We start from the raw sequence: 16119 nt of genomic DNA, 5'->3' as shown, positions 1-16119 counted from the left end.
ACTGTCTCTAATCACTTCCTATTCTTAAAGTCTCTGTTGTAATAAAGAAATATCAAGAATAAGAAACACATTCCTCTTTGCCTGGTGAGAAAATACTTCCTGTTTTAACAATATCATGAGCCAAGTCCCTGGAATGAGAGAACATGGAGGTTATCTTTTACCTTTCCTCCAATTCCCTAGTGACAAAACATGGTAAATCAGTGTCATAGATGGTCATTTGACCTTTCCAATTGAGGGAGATTGGAATTTAACTTTCAGTAGCCTCTAAAGAGGCCCAAGACTTTCAGGCTGATATCACTGAGCTCAAAGAACAGATGCTAATCCTACTTTTCTTTTTATTCATTTTGTATTAATTAGGGCCTGCAAGTCAGAGATCCAGATCACTGGTTCAACTTTAGGATAAAATCCTAAATTACAAAGCTAGGCATAGTGTTTAGTCACTAAACACAGAATGGACAGCTGAACCTTAAGCATCAAAGAGTCCAAATCATGCATTTCGAGAGCTCTAGACTCTCCTGAATGGTGGCAACAAAGGATTGTTTAAATGCTTCTGAAAAGTGACCATTTTATAACCAAGACGGTAGTTGTACTTTGTCATAAATGCCTGATTCGTTGCCAGTTTCACAGTCCTTTAACTAGGCCATTATCTATCAGATGGATAGGACAGGAACAGAACAAACTGGGCTGGGGGAGTGCTAAAAGACTCTTTCTGCACTTCCCACTACGGACAAAGCCAAAACCTGCTGGACTCAGTTCTTCAATAAGCTCTAAAAACACTAACTGAGAGGGCATCCCTCTCTTTTCCCTTGCCCCTCAAAACAAAAAAGTTGAAAGAACAACTGCACAACATCTAAATTCACTGACGAATCTTCATGTCCTGCAAGTACTTACACAATGTTACAAATACTAAACAAAGAAAGTGAAACCCTAATATAAAAACTAAAGATAGAAAAAGCATTAAAAAAAGACATGTCAAAAAGTGAACACTGGGTAAAATAAACACTTTGGGTGAGCTTAGGGTAGGTTTTAAGGCATTTTCCTTACGATATTAGTCTCACTAGTATTCTCTCTGTGTCAAGGTATTCATATTTTAACTGCTTTCAAAACAGTTTGATGAACAAATCCAAAAAGAACCTCTGGAAGCAAGTTAATGAAGGGGAACATTAAGTTAAAAAACAGTATTTTGAAGGTGACTTGCTTACAAAAATTAATCTGTCTATTCAGTTTGTTTTCACATAAATTCTGAAAGCAAGCTATTCAGTAAATAAATAAAAAAGCAATTTCCATAAAGTTTTAATTATGTCAGACTACATTTAGGACATCTTATTTGTAGTCTTTATTATCTTGCTCCCTGCTGTACGTATGTAAAAAAAAAACCACCCTCTTATTTAAGATAACAGCATCAAATTAACAAAAATAATGAGGAGTCTGGTGGCACCTTAAAGACTAACAGATTTATTTGGTTATAAGCTTTCATGGGTAAAAAATCCACTTCTTCAGATTTATGCTGTTTTTGTGGATATAGACTAATACCCCTCTGATAACATCAAATTACACCTTCAAACTTGATCCCTGAAGCAAAAAAACCTCTTACTGCAGTGGTTCTCAAACTTTTGTATTGGTGACCCCTTTCACACAGTAAGCCCCAGAGTGCAATCTTCCTTATAAAAAAACGTGGTTTTGATGTATATTTAACACTATTATAAATGCTGGAGGCAAAGCTTGGTTTGGGGTTGGAGGCTGATAGCTCGCAAACCCTGCGTAATAACCTTGCGACCCCCTAAGGGGGTTTGAGAAACCATTTGAGAACCCCTATCTTACTGTTTCATCCCAGAAAAACAGTGCAATCCAAAAAGAATTACTTACGCAAGTGTCATGTTGTTGCTAGGGTCAAGGCCAACCTCTATAACTGTGGTACCCTCTATGTCCACCTCTTTGCAGGGAGTAGTGTTTCGCCCAGTTACTCTGCAGGCCTGGTAGAACCCATGTGGCTTCACTCGACCAGAGTCATTACCCACAAACACTTGCAGAACCACTGGCTCATTGTGACCTTCCAGCTAGAACCAAGCAACAAGAAGTAGATAGTAAATTGGCCTTATAATTTATTATGAAATCAGACATTTTATAAACAGTACAACTGAACTGCAATATTTCAGTTAAAAGATACATTGAACCTCCAAAAAACTGATTGAAAGTAAATGAACAATTTCCAAGGAGGGGGGAAGCAGAGAATTTCTATATAAATTTACAAAATGGCAGACTGATGTTTCGTTCTTGTGAATATTACATTGCTTAGATTGTAGCCTCAGGAATTCGAAAATCCGATTTATTCTTCCATAAAAAATATAAAGTAAACAGCAACTAGCATTCTCACTTAAAATTTATGATCAACGTTGATCCACTGTCAAAATATTTTATGAATAAAGGCTTCTTAGATACACCTGTTCAGTATTAATGTGCTGCCCAGAATCAGTTTGCAATAGAATACATTTATGCCATGAGAAAAATGTGTTAGAGTATTACAGGACTTTATAAGACTAAGTGTTGGCATTATATGTAAATTTACACTCAAATTTAAAACTAAATAACCATTCCTAAACTTTTTATAAAAATGTATTTCTACATTAGATTAATGAGCTCTTAAAATGCTAATTGTTAATACTGTTCTTTTACACTCTGCATGCTGATCCTCATCCTGTTTGACCAATTCAGAAACTCCTAGATCACAACAATGCCTTGCAGTTCAAGATAACAATTTCACGTTAACTAATCAATATACTTCTATGAAATTGTACAGAGGAATCTCTATTACATTGTAGAGCAATTAAGAAAAATGTTTTCAAAAGATTAAGTGGTTTAGAAGAATTTTATATTTGAGAAAACACCCCTCACTCAGTGTATATAGCGATTTAGTTCTCCAATATTTTCTCTAATCCCGTTTTTAATTAAAAAATTTAATTTGTGGTTTGATTCACAGAGAATAGATCAAACATCCTGCAATACTACAAGTGCAATTCCTATTAACTAGCAGGAATAGGTCTTTTGCATCATTGTTTTACTAATGGTAATTGCATGTTCAGTTGCATCAGATAATCACTGCACCATTCATGTTGCAATCCACTGATACAAAGCTATTCCAAGAACCTCTCCAGCTATAACTGTATCCAAAATCAAATTCCCATTACAACCAGCTCTGCTTTCAAGTTTAAACAAAATTCATCTTCAGCCAGCCACTTATACACAGCTCTTCTACAAGTCCAATATTGTTTGTTTTATGATTTTCCAGAGGATTTTTCATAACTTTAATAAGACATCAGTACATATGCAATGTAATTTGTCTATTTCCTGACATACATCTTAACACAGAGGACTCTGTTTTTACTTAGACGGTAAAAGCTAATGAAACTGTTCTCTCCATTCCTGATGGCTTTCTAAAATATATTCAGTATTTCTTCACTGAGCAATAAAGGCTCTCCTGTAGAGCATCATAAGCAATCGTGGAACTGTTAGATCTGAACTGAAAGGTCACTTTTTCCAGACTTGTTTAGTCAAATGCTTTTATCTCAGATTTCTTTAATTGAGTATATAATAGTCTTAATATTGTATGCTATAGTTTTGGGGGAAGTGGCAGTGGATAGATGGAGGTTGTTTTTGTTTGGCATTTTAATTTACCTTGGAACATGAAGGAACAGCATTATGAAAATGTCAAATATATTAATGAAAAACTGAAGACAGGATTATGTAGACTAATCACTCCAACTATTCGAAGTGTATACAACACTGTGATTAAAAAACAAATTAGAAATGGAAGTATATATGATGTTTCACAGCAGACAAAGGTCAACTGTGCATGCATTTGACCCAGATTTTAAACCAGAAGGGACCATTATGACCATCCACTCTTGCTCCCTTGAAAACAGAGGACAAAAAACCTATAATAATTTCTGCATCAAGTCCACAATTTCTGTTTTAACTGTAGCATGTCTTCTAGAAAGGTAACCAGTCTTGATTTAAAGACTTCAAATGATAAATAATTCACCACATCCCGTGGTATGTTGTTCCAGTGGTTAATTCCCCTCACTGTTAAAGATCTGTTCTTTATTTCTAGTCTCAGTTTGTTTCACTTCAGATCTCAGCAACTGGATTTTATGATGCCTTAATCTGCTAGATTAAAGAGCCCTCTACTATCAGAAATATGTCCCCATATAGATAGATTCTTATGGTTTAAGGCCAGAAGGGGCCATTACATCATGTACCCTGATCTCTTATATAATGGTCACAGAATTTCACCATTACTCTTTAGTAAACCCAGTAACTTTTGTCTGACTAAAGCATACCACACAGAAAGGCCAGGGGCGGAAGTGACGAATGTGTCACTTCTGGGACCGACCGCGCCGGCCAATTGCACCGTCCCGCAATGCCCCCCAAAGCGTGGGGCCCAAAGTGGTCGCCCCGATTTGCAATACTCAAGGGACGGCTCTGCTTATTGACCTCTGTCATACTTCCCCCCCGTTATATATTTTCTAAAATGACTAGTCCCAGTCTTTTTAATCTCTCCTCAATCATTTTTGTTGCCTTTCCCTGTACTTTTTCCAATTCTAACATATCTTTTTTGAGAAGGGGTGCACGCAGTATTCAAGGTGCAGGCGCACCATGGATTTATATAGTGGCATTATGATATTTTCTGTCTTATTAAGGCTATGAGTATGTCACAGAAGTTGTGGAAGTCACAGGCCAGGGTGCTGGACACTCCTCCCTCCTCATTTTGTCAGGGATGATTTTAGTAAAAGTCAGAGACAGGTCATGGCTTCTGTGAATTTTTTTCATTACCTGTTACCTATCCATGACTTTTACTAAAAATATCCATGACAAAATTGTAGCTTTACTTATTATCTATCCCTTTCCTAATGCTTCCTAATGTTTTTTGTCAGCTTTTTTTTGAATGGTGCAGCACATGGAGCAGATGTTTCCAGAGAACTAGCCACGATGACTCCAAGATCATTTTCTTGAATGGTAACAGCTAATTTAGAACCCATCAATGTGTATTGTGATACAGCATGGCCAGAGGGCAGCAGGAGAGTGTTAGCAGGGAGCCTTATTCCCTGCAAGGGGAGGAAGGTTTGCTAGATTAACTAGAGCACCTGAAGCCAATTAGAGCACCTGAAGCCAATTAGAGCTCCAGCAGTCAGTCACATGATATAAACCCCCTGCTTCAGTCAGACAGTGTGGGGTTTGGAGCAGAGAGCGGTTTGAAAGAGTTGAAGCAGAGAACAGTTTTGAAGAGAGACAAAAAGGAAAGTTTAGAAGAGTGCTGCGGTGGGCTGAGAAGTCCAAAAACCCTAATAAAAAAATAGGTAATAACTGGAGATATACCAATCTCCTAGAACTGGAAGGGACCTTGAAAGGTCATTGAGTCCAGCCCCCTGCCTTCACTAGCAGGACCATTTTTTGCCCCAGATCCCTAAGTGGCCCCCTCAAGGATTGAACTCACAACCCTGGGTTTAGCAGGCCAATGCTCAAACCACTGAGCTATCCCTCCCCCCTAGGTAAGGGGCACCTGGCTTGTGTAGAAGGAAGGCAAGAAGCCCCTCCACAAGCTGAAGGGCAGGAGAGGGAAGTAGCCCAGGGGAAGGAACCACCAGTTCAAGTGGTTCACCACTAACCTCAGGGCCCCTGGGTTGGGACCTGGAGAAGAGGGCGGGCCCAGGTCCCTCCCTCTCCACTCCACTCCTCAAGGACACAAGTTGGGTAATTAAAAATACCGGTTCAGAGGCAAGCAATGGCACCCTGAACCTTCCCCAAAGAAGAGAAAGCGTGAGACCCAGCATAACAGTACCGGCAATTTGCCACAGTATGTATAGTTGGGATTATGTTTTCCAATGTGCATTAACTTTGCATTTATCAACATTGAATTTCATCTGCCATTTTCTTGCCCAGTTACCCAGTTTTGTGAGATCCCTGTATAACCCTTTGCAGAGTTCTGGATTTAACTATCTGGAGTAATTCTGTATCATCTGCAAATGTTGCCACCTTGCTGTTTACTTCTTCTCCCAGATCATTTATGAATATGTTGAACAGCACTGATCCCAGTACAGACTGTTGGGGGACCCTGCTATTTACCTCACCAGTTTGAAAACTGACCATTTATTCCTACCCTTTGTTTCCTATCTATTAACCAGTTACTGATCCACGAGAGGAACTTCCCTCTTGACCACTAATACCTTAATTTGCTTAAGAGCTGTTGGTGAGAGACCTTGTCAAAGATTTTCTGAAAGTCCAAGTACAGTGGATCACCATCGCCCACATGCTTGTTGACTCTCTCAAAGCATTCTAAGAGACTGGTGAGGCATGATTTCCCTTTACAAAAGTTGTATTGACTCTTCCCCAACATATTGTGTTCATATATGTGTCTGATAAAGATATTCTTTTATGTAGTTTCAATTGGTTTGCCTCATACTGAAGTTAGGCTTACCAGTCTGTAATCATCACTGGAGCGTTGTTGTTTTTTTTTTAAATCTGGACCATATTAGCTATCCTCCAGTCACTTTGGGCAGATTCGGATTTAAGCAACAGGCTAAATACCACAGTTAGTGGTTCTGCAATTTCATATCTGAGTTCCTTCAGAACTCTTGAGTGAATCCATTCCAGTCCTGGGGACTTATTACTGTTTAATTAATCACTTTATTCTAAAACCTTGTGTGAGGCATATGATTCTTCTGCCCTGGAAATTGCAACATCTCTGAGGGAGTGAGCTCTGATTTTGGAAGATTGAGTTATGCTTTTTTACTTTCATGCTTCTGAGATACAACAGCTCAGCCTGGAAATGGATGATTCTGAAGCCTCCGTTCCCTTTGGAAACAGATAATAAAGAACAAATTATATGTCTTTCTAAACCAAGTTGTGCAGTGAATATATACTGTGAGATATTCAAGTGTGCCACAATTTCTCTTTGGGATGCAGTGAAGCTGGGTAGAAGGATGGAAGGACAATATCCTGTGCTCTCTAGAGCATGGAGTTAATGTTTGGTATGAAGGCAAAGTCGTATTCAAAACTGACATTATCTTTGCGGAAGCTGCATTACTGATGTTCCAGGAAGAGTTTCCAATTCAAACACCCTGCAAATTCATGTGATTACTAACAAAAAGACCAGTTTAATGGTTAGAAAAATCAGAAGACACCTTCATGAGCGGTTCAAATGGAGGGCCTGTAGTGGCACTGAGAATCTGGTTAAGATCCCATGAAAGAACTCTGTGCCCTTTAGGAGAACATAAAAGGGATGTCTCTCCATCCCCCACGCCCCCTCAAAAAAGCATACATCTTCTGGGCAAGATGAAATCCACTACTTGTCTGTTGTGCTAAGGACACTAGACAATGCAGTAACTTGACTTTTGAGTGTTGGCCTAGCTTAAGTCCATCTTGAAGAAATTCAAGGATTCATGGTAGCAGAGAAACCCTTGTCCTGGTACCAATGGGTAAACCTCAGCCAGGTCCTTAAATCCACCGAGTTAGTAGATTTATTTCTGAAAGCTAAACGTGTGGATATTACCTCTTCTGGCTAACCTTTCTGGCTTAAAAGACTGTATTCAAAACCCTGGATTCTCATTACAAGGAACAATTATGCATATCAGGGCACATTACAAAGAAAAAAAATTAAAAAATAAAAACAGAATCCTGGCAGCAAGTCTCAGAGCCCAGATCAACTGCTTTGGACTCATGCTATGGGGCTAAAAATAGCAATGTAGATGTTAGGGCTCAGGCTGGAGGCCAGACTCTGAGACTCTCACCCCTAACTAGGTTTCAGAGCCAGAACCTCTACACTGCAATTTTTAGCCCCACAGCATGAGTCCAAGTCAGTTCACTCAGGTGCCAAGACTCAAGGGTCTTTGTTTTTTTGTGTTTGTTTTCTGGGTAGACATATCTTTAGATTGCCTTCTGGATGGAATGCAGATGGAAAGTCTTTGTGCCATGTTGAGGAGATTGAGAACCAAGGCCTCACTGGCTAGACTAGGACTACCAGAATTACCATAGCTGGCTCTCTTCTGATCTTCTCTAGGGTTCTGGTGATGAGAAAAAAGGGAAGGAAGTCATATCTTGCTATCTGGCTAGAGAAGAACACTGAACATTGGTAATTCAGGTGGGAAACAAACGGATCTATCACTGGGAGACTAAATTCCTTTAGCAGAAAGTGGAACACCTCTATGCATAGTTCCCATACTGAATTGTCTAATTTATGCCTGCTGAACGAACTACAATCATTTTCCTTTGGTTATGAAGGAAGCAAAGTGACTCCAGATTCTTCTTTACGCAAATCATCAGGAGGTGAGGTTCCCTTAGGACTGTTGGCATGTGACAAGGCTCAGGTGACATGATCAGCACATGTGGGAGGCTTGTGAACAGAGGCTTGAGACCACAGCCAATTACCCAGAGTTCTCTCCAGTTTTACTGTGCTTGCTGTCTTGTTTGGACCAGATCCCTTGAACAATCTTCATCCCTGTCTGAGCACCCCATCCCTTCAGATTACATCTGTGGTGATAACTGTCCTGACTGGTTCACCTTTTGGGAAGCCTGACTTGAATCTGCTCAGACTCATCCAACATCTGAATAAGTTGAAAATCTCCTAAGGAGAGATACCTTCACTCAGCAGAAGAGAAGAGGAAACTCATGCAAGCACAGGATCACTAAGAATATCCACATAGGAGATCACTGATCCCAGAGGCAACAGAAACTCATCAGTGGGTACTTCCCTTGAGAGGTTAAATGTTTTGATAAGATTCCTCAGAAGTCTTTTCTGCCATAAGAAACTTCATGAAGGACACAGCCTGTTTCCATTCTGAGACAGGGAATTTGCAGAGACAGTTTTAACTTACTGTCATAAAAGCATAGCTCTCCAGAATCCGTATCAGGTGGGTGCTGCTGTCTATGAACGTGACTGTGGGTGAGGTCACCCAGCAAGGGGTAGACATAGAACCAACAGGGAGAAGCCCTTAGGCCACGCAATTTCCCTTCCCCATTTTTTTTCTTCCCCAGGTTGAGGGGGACAATACTTGCAATACTGTCTATCCACTTTAGAATTGCCTGTTAAAGACTGCAGAGGTCCTTGGGGTAGCAGAGGACAGTTCATATTTGTTTATGTTGTAGGCCTGATGCACCCTGACAGTTTTCATGCTTCAGAAGCTTCACTGGCCTTTTGATATTTTGCTTCAAACTATGCTACCCCAAAGGAGGGAAGGGAGCTGCCACTCATGCTGGGCCTGGGGCAGCTGCCTGTGCCAGCCTAGGTGATTTTGTTACCACTGCTTCCTGGGTGCCCCCCGTGTCAAGGAGGGATGGCGGCAGGAAACCCTGCCTTAGCTTGAGAGGGGCCTGGGTCTCCACAGAACAGAGACAGATCTCCACCAAGGCATTCAGTCACTAGGGAGGTGCTGGACACAGTTTCTGGTTTTCCTTCTCTTCTTGGCCTTTTCCACTATGCTGCAGGGGAAGCATATCTATAGGGGTGAGCAGGAGGCACGGAGAGTCCCAATAACTATGAGGAGAAAAGGAATCCCCTCTGCTGATAAAGGCAAGCCCTGAAAGCCTGGAGATGTAAGCCTTCCTTCCCATCTCTTTTCTCTTCTTTGCATTTGTTCTGAAGCAGGGAGGAGCTGGTCTGCCTGCCTGCAGCTAAGGAAGCAGATGAAAAATTGGCAGTTTCTCAGAGGTGGAGCCACTGCTCTCCTGGCATTGACTGACCCATTCGGTAAGTCTCCTTGGCTACATATAGCAGAGACCCAATGTCATGGATCTGTGGAACTCATTATGAATAAGGATTGAAGATTTAAAGAGATGGAGAAACCACTTCTCTGGGTAGTTTATTTCAATGGTTAATCACCTTCACTGTTAAAAATCGGAGCCTTATTTCTAACTTGAATTTGTCAGTTTTTTAACTTCCAGCCATTAATTCTTGTTCTGCTAGATGAGCAACCTTTGGCCTGCAGCCCGTGCTGCTTCCTGCAGCCTCCATTGGCCTGGGACGGCGAACCGCAGCCAGTTGGAGCCGTGATCGCCTAAACCTGCGGATGAGGCAAGTAAAAAAATCGTCCCGGCCACGTGTCAAAGGTTGCCGATTCCTGTGCTAGATTAAAGAGCCCTTTAGCGTCTGGCATTTTGTCCACAGGAAGATGCTTGTACACCAGAGGTGGGCAAATTATGGCCCGCAGGCCACATCCAGCCTGAGGGACCGTCCTGCCCGGCCCCTGAGCTCCTGGCCCCTCCCCTGCTGTCCCACTTCCCTCGCAGTTACGCCCCTGTGTGGGCGGCGCTCTGGGCAGCAGGGTTGCATGCTCCTGCCGAGCAGAGCAGCAGCATGTCTGGCTCTGGCTGGTGGCGCAGCTGCCACACATGCTGCTCTGAGGGGGCCAGGGGTTGGATAAGGGGAGGAGGGTCCCGGCGGGCAGTCAAGGGACGGGGGTGTGTGTTGGATAAGCGTGGGAGTCCCCGGGGGACCTGTCAGGGGGAGGGGGGTATGTGGATAGGGGTCAGAGCAGTCAGGGGACTGGGAGCACGGGGGGTGGATGGGGGTGGGGTCCTGGGGCTGGTATGGGGCAGGGGGTCCCGGGAGGGGGCAGTTAGGGGACAAGGAGCAGGGGGGTTGGATGGGTCAGGGATTCTGAGGGGGGCGGTGGGAAGTGGAAGGGAGTGGGGGCCAGATAGGAGGTGGAGGCCAGGCTGTTTGAGGAAGCACAGCCCTCCCTACCCAGCTCTCCATACAGTTTTGCAACCCCAATGTGGCCCTCGGGCCAAAAAGTTTGCCGACCCCTGTTGTACACTAATCAAGCAAGCTCTAAATCTTCTTTTTGAGAAGTTAAATTGATTGTGCTCCTTAAGTCTCTCAGGGTATGTCTAGACAGCAACTGGGAGTGAGCCTCCCAGGCCAGGTAGGTTGCTAGACAGAGTGTCCTCCACACAGCTATTTTTAAGTGCGCTAGCCTGAGCTCTGCAAGCACAAGTCCGTCTATCCGCACTGCAAGGTTCACTTCCAGTTGCAGTGTAGACATGCCTGCACTGTAAGACATTTTGTCCAGCCCTCAATTCATTTTTTGTGGTTCTTCTCTGCACCCTCTCTAATTTTGCAAAGCCTCTCTTTAAAATGTGGATTCCAGAACTGGATGCTGAATTCTAGTAACAGTCTAACCAATGAGACACACAGAGGTAAATTCACTTCTCTGCTCCTACTCTCTACTCCCATATATACATCCAAGGATGACATTAACCCTTTTCCCCACAGCATTGCCATGTACTACTAGAAACAGACTACCTTTACAGTTGGAAAACCTTGTTGTGTCCGGTCTTTCACTGAGCCTCGGCTGCCCTCAGTCAAGTACCGAGCTCTGTGCTGGGTCTCCGGCTGTACCACAATCTTCAGCTCCTTGCCTTCACTTTTAGTAGGATACTGACCACACAACATCGGGCTCTTCTTCCCTCCGGCTCCTTTCTGGTTTTCTGATGCTCTGAGAAGTCAAAGCAGACCATTGAGAACATGTTATAAGAAGTTCCCATATAAAAACAAATCAATGTAAAGTGCCATAGATAAAACAAATAAATTGGCAGGTAAAATATTTATAAGAGCCAATGTTTAAGCTAGACTTGTCTCACTGATAGAGAAGGAACCTGGAGGGTAAGGCAGGACAATGCTTCCCTGTCTTTTCCATTCTGTGAAAATATGAACTGTTTTTCACATAAATAGCAAAGGGGAAACCAATTAGCATTACTAGAATAAGTTAATAATAGGAGGAAGGCACATAACCTATCCCCTCCCCAGTATATTGTATAATCAGAAAATGTAGGGGAAATGATATGCATATTTGTAATATGACTTAAAAGCTCAACAGAATTAAGGTTAAATGATATAAATTTCTTCTTAGATAGAAAAACAGCCTCATGCCTGTCTCCTCCTGAATTTGCATGACCATGCAAGTTCACAACTACTATTTGGTAATTTCTGTCAGATCAAATTGAGAAATATATGAAAAAGCTGTTTCAAAAGTATTTGGCTTAAGCAGATATGCCATAATTGCACTGACTTTAAAACAAATGCAGTGCATGCAACAAGACCATCTCTTCCCAGGTGTGTGGTCTTCAAAATATACTGTAGCTTGTGATCAGTTCCATAATTAAAACCTGAATGAAGAAGCCCTCCAAAGTATAACATTTCACAATTTTTTTTGTCCATTTTAAAGGATCAAGAAAGAATGTCTCACTGACCTTATACAGTGGAAGTTTGTAGACTATCATGAACCAAAATCTGCTAAACACATTTACCAATAGTGAACAGAATTATTCTCCTGGCAACTAGGGTTAGCTGGGAGAGGCCTTAATCAGTTTATGCAGAATGTAAGCTTTAACTTTATCAACAATTAGTTTCTGCATTTATGGATGTGAAGAAACCATTCTAAATGTCAACTAGCCAGTGCTGCCTTCTTGAGTGCATGGATAGCCTGAAATAAGGGAAAGGTGTGAGATTCCTAAGGAATGCTGTTTCAAGGCACCTCGTTAGCAATTTGGCTGGGGAAGGAAAGGAAACCTCTTCTTCCTCAAAGCCACACACTGATGGTGGACCTATTTCCTGGAAACTTTGCCAGCCTTAAGCCCAGAGAGGCTATTTGCACTCTGATTAGAAGAGTTGATGGCCCGTGGATTTACACATTGGTGGATCTGCAAAGTATCACCCAGCCTGAAATTCTCACCGTACAATACTACAGAGCAAGGCTCCACAGTCTACAGGAAATGCACATCTTTTTTACAGGTTTCCCCAACTCCTGGCCTAACCCCTGTATAGCTGAACCACAGTAGTTTTGCTACAAGACAGGCCTTCACTGCTGTAGAGGAGGGTGCAAGTTTTTCCCTTAATACTGCTGCTACATGTCTGATTTTCCACAAGGTTTCATCCATCATGCTCTTACCTACACCAAACCTTGCAAGACCCTTGAACACTTGCAACAAGTATGAATAATCTTCTGACTAAGGATCTAGTGGATGATTTATCAAGGGCTGCAGTAACTTAATTTTGTGTGTTTATGAAATTTAACCGTAAGACTCAAACTGTCCTATGAGCCTGTTATTTATTCAATCTGAGCATAGAATCCCAAAGTGCTTCACCAGACCTGTTTTGTAGGTTTGTTTTCAAATTAAAAGAAAAGATGTAGAACTTAGAGGTTATAAAAGCATACAAATTGCAACAGTACCATTTTATGGCAAGAAATCCTCATGGTTCAGCTTCAGTGTAGCCAAACAGGCTGTTACCACAAAAACCCCTTTAGTTTTATTTTCACCCAGTTTTTTTATTCTACAGAAACCCTCTTCCAGTTGGGACAATGTACACAAGTTAATGAAACCTAAGTAAACACATGTAGGAGAGCAGTATGAGTTACACTACTGTCCTAGTTAACCAAAAACACTAACTAGATTCAAGGTTTTTAGATTATCAATTCTCCATATCTTCTGTTAGGAACTTATTCCAGTATATTAGCAGTTTTGAGTCAGTACATTTTCTCTGCTTTTCATGACATCCAGAATTTTAAATCATGTAATTAAACATGGGAATCAGAAAAGGAATATTAAGCAATTTAATTATCATAAAAGTATAGTCATATTGTTCAGAGCTCTGAGATTGGGATTCACATTTCTTTGCCTTTAGAGCTCACCTAATTACCTATAATGTCACAAGAGAATTCTCAATGCAGAAACATATGGGTTACACATTTTGATCTCTCACACTCAGAATTCCAGCTAAACAGATTATTGAAGGAGACTTTAAGATCATAGAAATTTTGATGGGAAGAACAAACAGACATGTGACCTATTAAAAGAATATACACATTTAATACTTTGTCCTCCCCGGACTACCTATGTGTTTTCTTTAATTATTCTACTTTTGAATCCTGAGTTACCTTGCTTGGTAACATACTCCACATATACTGTGTTATTTTTGTTTGAAGAGGTACTGATTGCCAATTATTTGGAATGTTTTCCCATTAAGAGTCTCTTGAAATTATGATTATCATTTTCAATCTAATTAGCTATATTATAGATGAATTTTAAATATTTCACTGGAATCCCTCTCATTTATCCCTGTTCCGAACTATAAAGGAGAGCTCGCATTCCTACACTGTCCTTCTAAATTCAGTTACCTTTTACTCCCAGAATCAGTGGCATTCCATTTTCCATGCCTGTGCAAACAGCAACAGCAATATTTTCCATATACTTATTTATTAATTAGCTTAACGGGTATCAGAACCAAACAAATCATTCTGACTGGCATGGTCATTCAAACGAACTGCCAAAGCCAAATGCTTTTATTAGAATACATTCCATGATGCCCACTCAATATCTCAACATTCTATTTTTGTTTTATTTGTTTCTTCATTGTCCTGATAATTTAAAGTGTGCGCCATCTGAACCACAGATGGTCCAAATAAAGACTTGAGACTAATAGTGAGACAGAGATTTGGCATGATTCCAATGGAGGAACAGGAATCCTCCTATTTGCCCTAGAAAATCATCAAAAAATCAAAGCCTTTTAAAAAAGCTTGCACAAACTCATTTCGCAGTTTCTATGGAAGTGGGCTTTTTTCCCCTAGCTCTTACAGAAGATTAGAAGTCTCTTCTGAGGGAGCTAGTATTTCCATTGTATGAACTAGTGTATATAACAAGTGTCATCACCCTCCCTCTTCTCCTGAAGCCAAAATGTGAGTCAACTAGCTTGGCTGAGCTCCACTGGGCAGAAAAAGCAAAAAAAAAAACCCAAAAACAAACAAACAAAAAAAACCCCGCACTACAGTCATTCCTACAATCTGTGTTTGCAGTGCTGCATCTCTGTACTCTAGATGTACATGTCCCGTGCGGGGGGCGGGAGGGGGCGGGCATTTCCATATACTACCCACTTCTGATATTAAAGCATCTACTTTTAACTAGAATCTGCTATCTGGAACTTTATCAAAGTTTTTCTTACAATCTAGATATATTGCATAATGCATACTACTATAATCAACCTTGTCCCCAGTGTTCTAAAAGCTTAAGGCTGTATAAACATAACCTTTCCTTTATTAATGCATGCTGCTTAGCTCCTGTTATGGTAGTAATGAACATTTTGCTAGCTTCTTTATTATTAATGCTACCGAGGTCATATGTCTGTAGCTTACTAAGCCTGTGCTCCTTGTCTGGAGAAAACTTCTATGCACACACAATTCTTGTCTACAGGAAGAGCACTTCTTTCCATGGTGACTGATAATTGCTTTCTTTCCTGTAAGCTTGGTGCAACCTTGTTTTCTAGCTTTCCAAACAACTTGTTTATTAATTTGAGACGCTACAAATCAATTTTAAAGAGTTAATATTTCACAGTATTATAAATTCTTCCTGGTGAACAGGAATGTTGGACTGTTTCACTGATACATCTAGACCATTTGTGGTAAATAGACAAAAAATTGTTCCATTGATTAAGTAATTTTTTGCAGAAGGCAGGAGAAAAAGACTGGGTGGCAATATTTACTCTACATCCTTTGGTGAGCCTGGTTCTCATCTTACCGAATGAGGTTTCTACCATGAAGCTGCAGACCACTCTGGAGAGTTTCTTAGAATCACTTTCTCAAAGTAACATTTTAAGTATGGAACTGCAATGACCCTGGGAATACAGACTAAAGGCTGTTTCCCTTAGGAATATGAAAAGCTCATCTTTCCAGTCAGTCATATTTTAATGTTCACCATTCCAGTGATGAACATTAGAACACATTGCAAGCACATACATAAAAGTAAAAAATAAATCTACCCACTTGACTGCAGTATAAAAATAAGTACTAAAGAAGCCACAGGTAAAAAAACAAAAACAAAAAACCCCCAACAAACTATTGTAAACTCATGGAGGTTTTCTCTCTCTAAAGCAACTACTGAAATGTATCTAGTAAACAGTGTGAAGTGGTAGAGATGAGAGACTACCACCCAGGCGTGCCCACATACTAACACACACATGCACACAACCCAGAAGCACAGAGAGAAACAAGATTAGAGATTTATTTCTGAAAATCAAATACAGAAGTGAGTTCACATGAAAAACAAAATTTAGTTTAGCATATAATTTTAACATTT

General features: G+C 40.8%; 1 protein-coding gene across 6 annotated transcripts in view; it reads right to left on the bottom strand.

The window, feature by feature from the left end:
* Nucleotides 1-16119, bottom strand: part of NFAT5 (nuclear factor of activated T cells 5) — a 126997-nt gene that overhangs the window by 42174 nt on the left and 68704 nt on the right. For all 6 annotated transcript variants that reach the window (XM_039502536.1, XM_039502537.1, XM_039502540.1 and 3 more), the window contains 2 exons: nt 11297-11489; nt 1867-2057 (listed from right to left, as the gene is read on the bottom strand). In XM_039502536.1, coding sequence (XP_039358470.1) covers nt 1867-2057; nt 11297-11489 — 384 coding nt within the window. The remainder of the gene's footprint in view (nt 1-1866; nt 2058-11296; nt 11490-16119) is intronic.

This window comes from Mauremys reevesii, linkage group 16, assembly GCF_016161935.1.
Source record: "Mauremys reevesii isolate NIE-2019 linkage group 16, ASM1616193v1, whole genome shotgun sequence".
Lineage (NCBI taxonomy): Eukaryota > Metazoa > Chordata > Testudines > Geoemydidae > Mauremys > Mauremys reevesii.
Note: the sequence above shows the minus strand (reverse complement) of the source record. Positions and strands in the feature narration are given on the sequence as shown.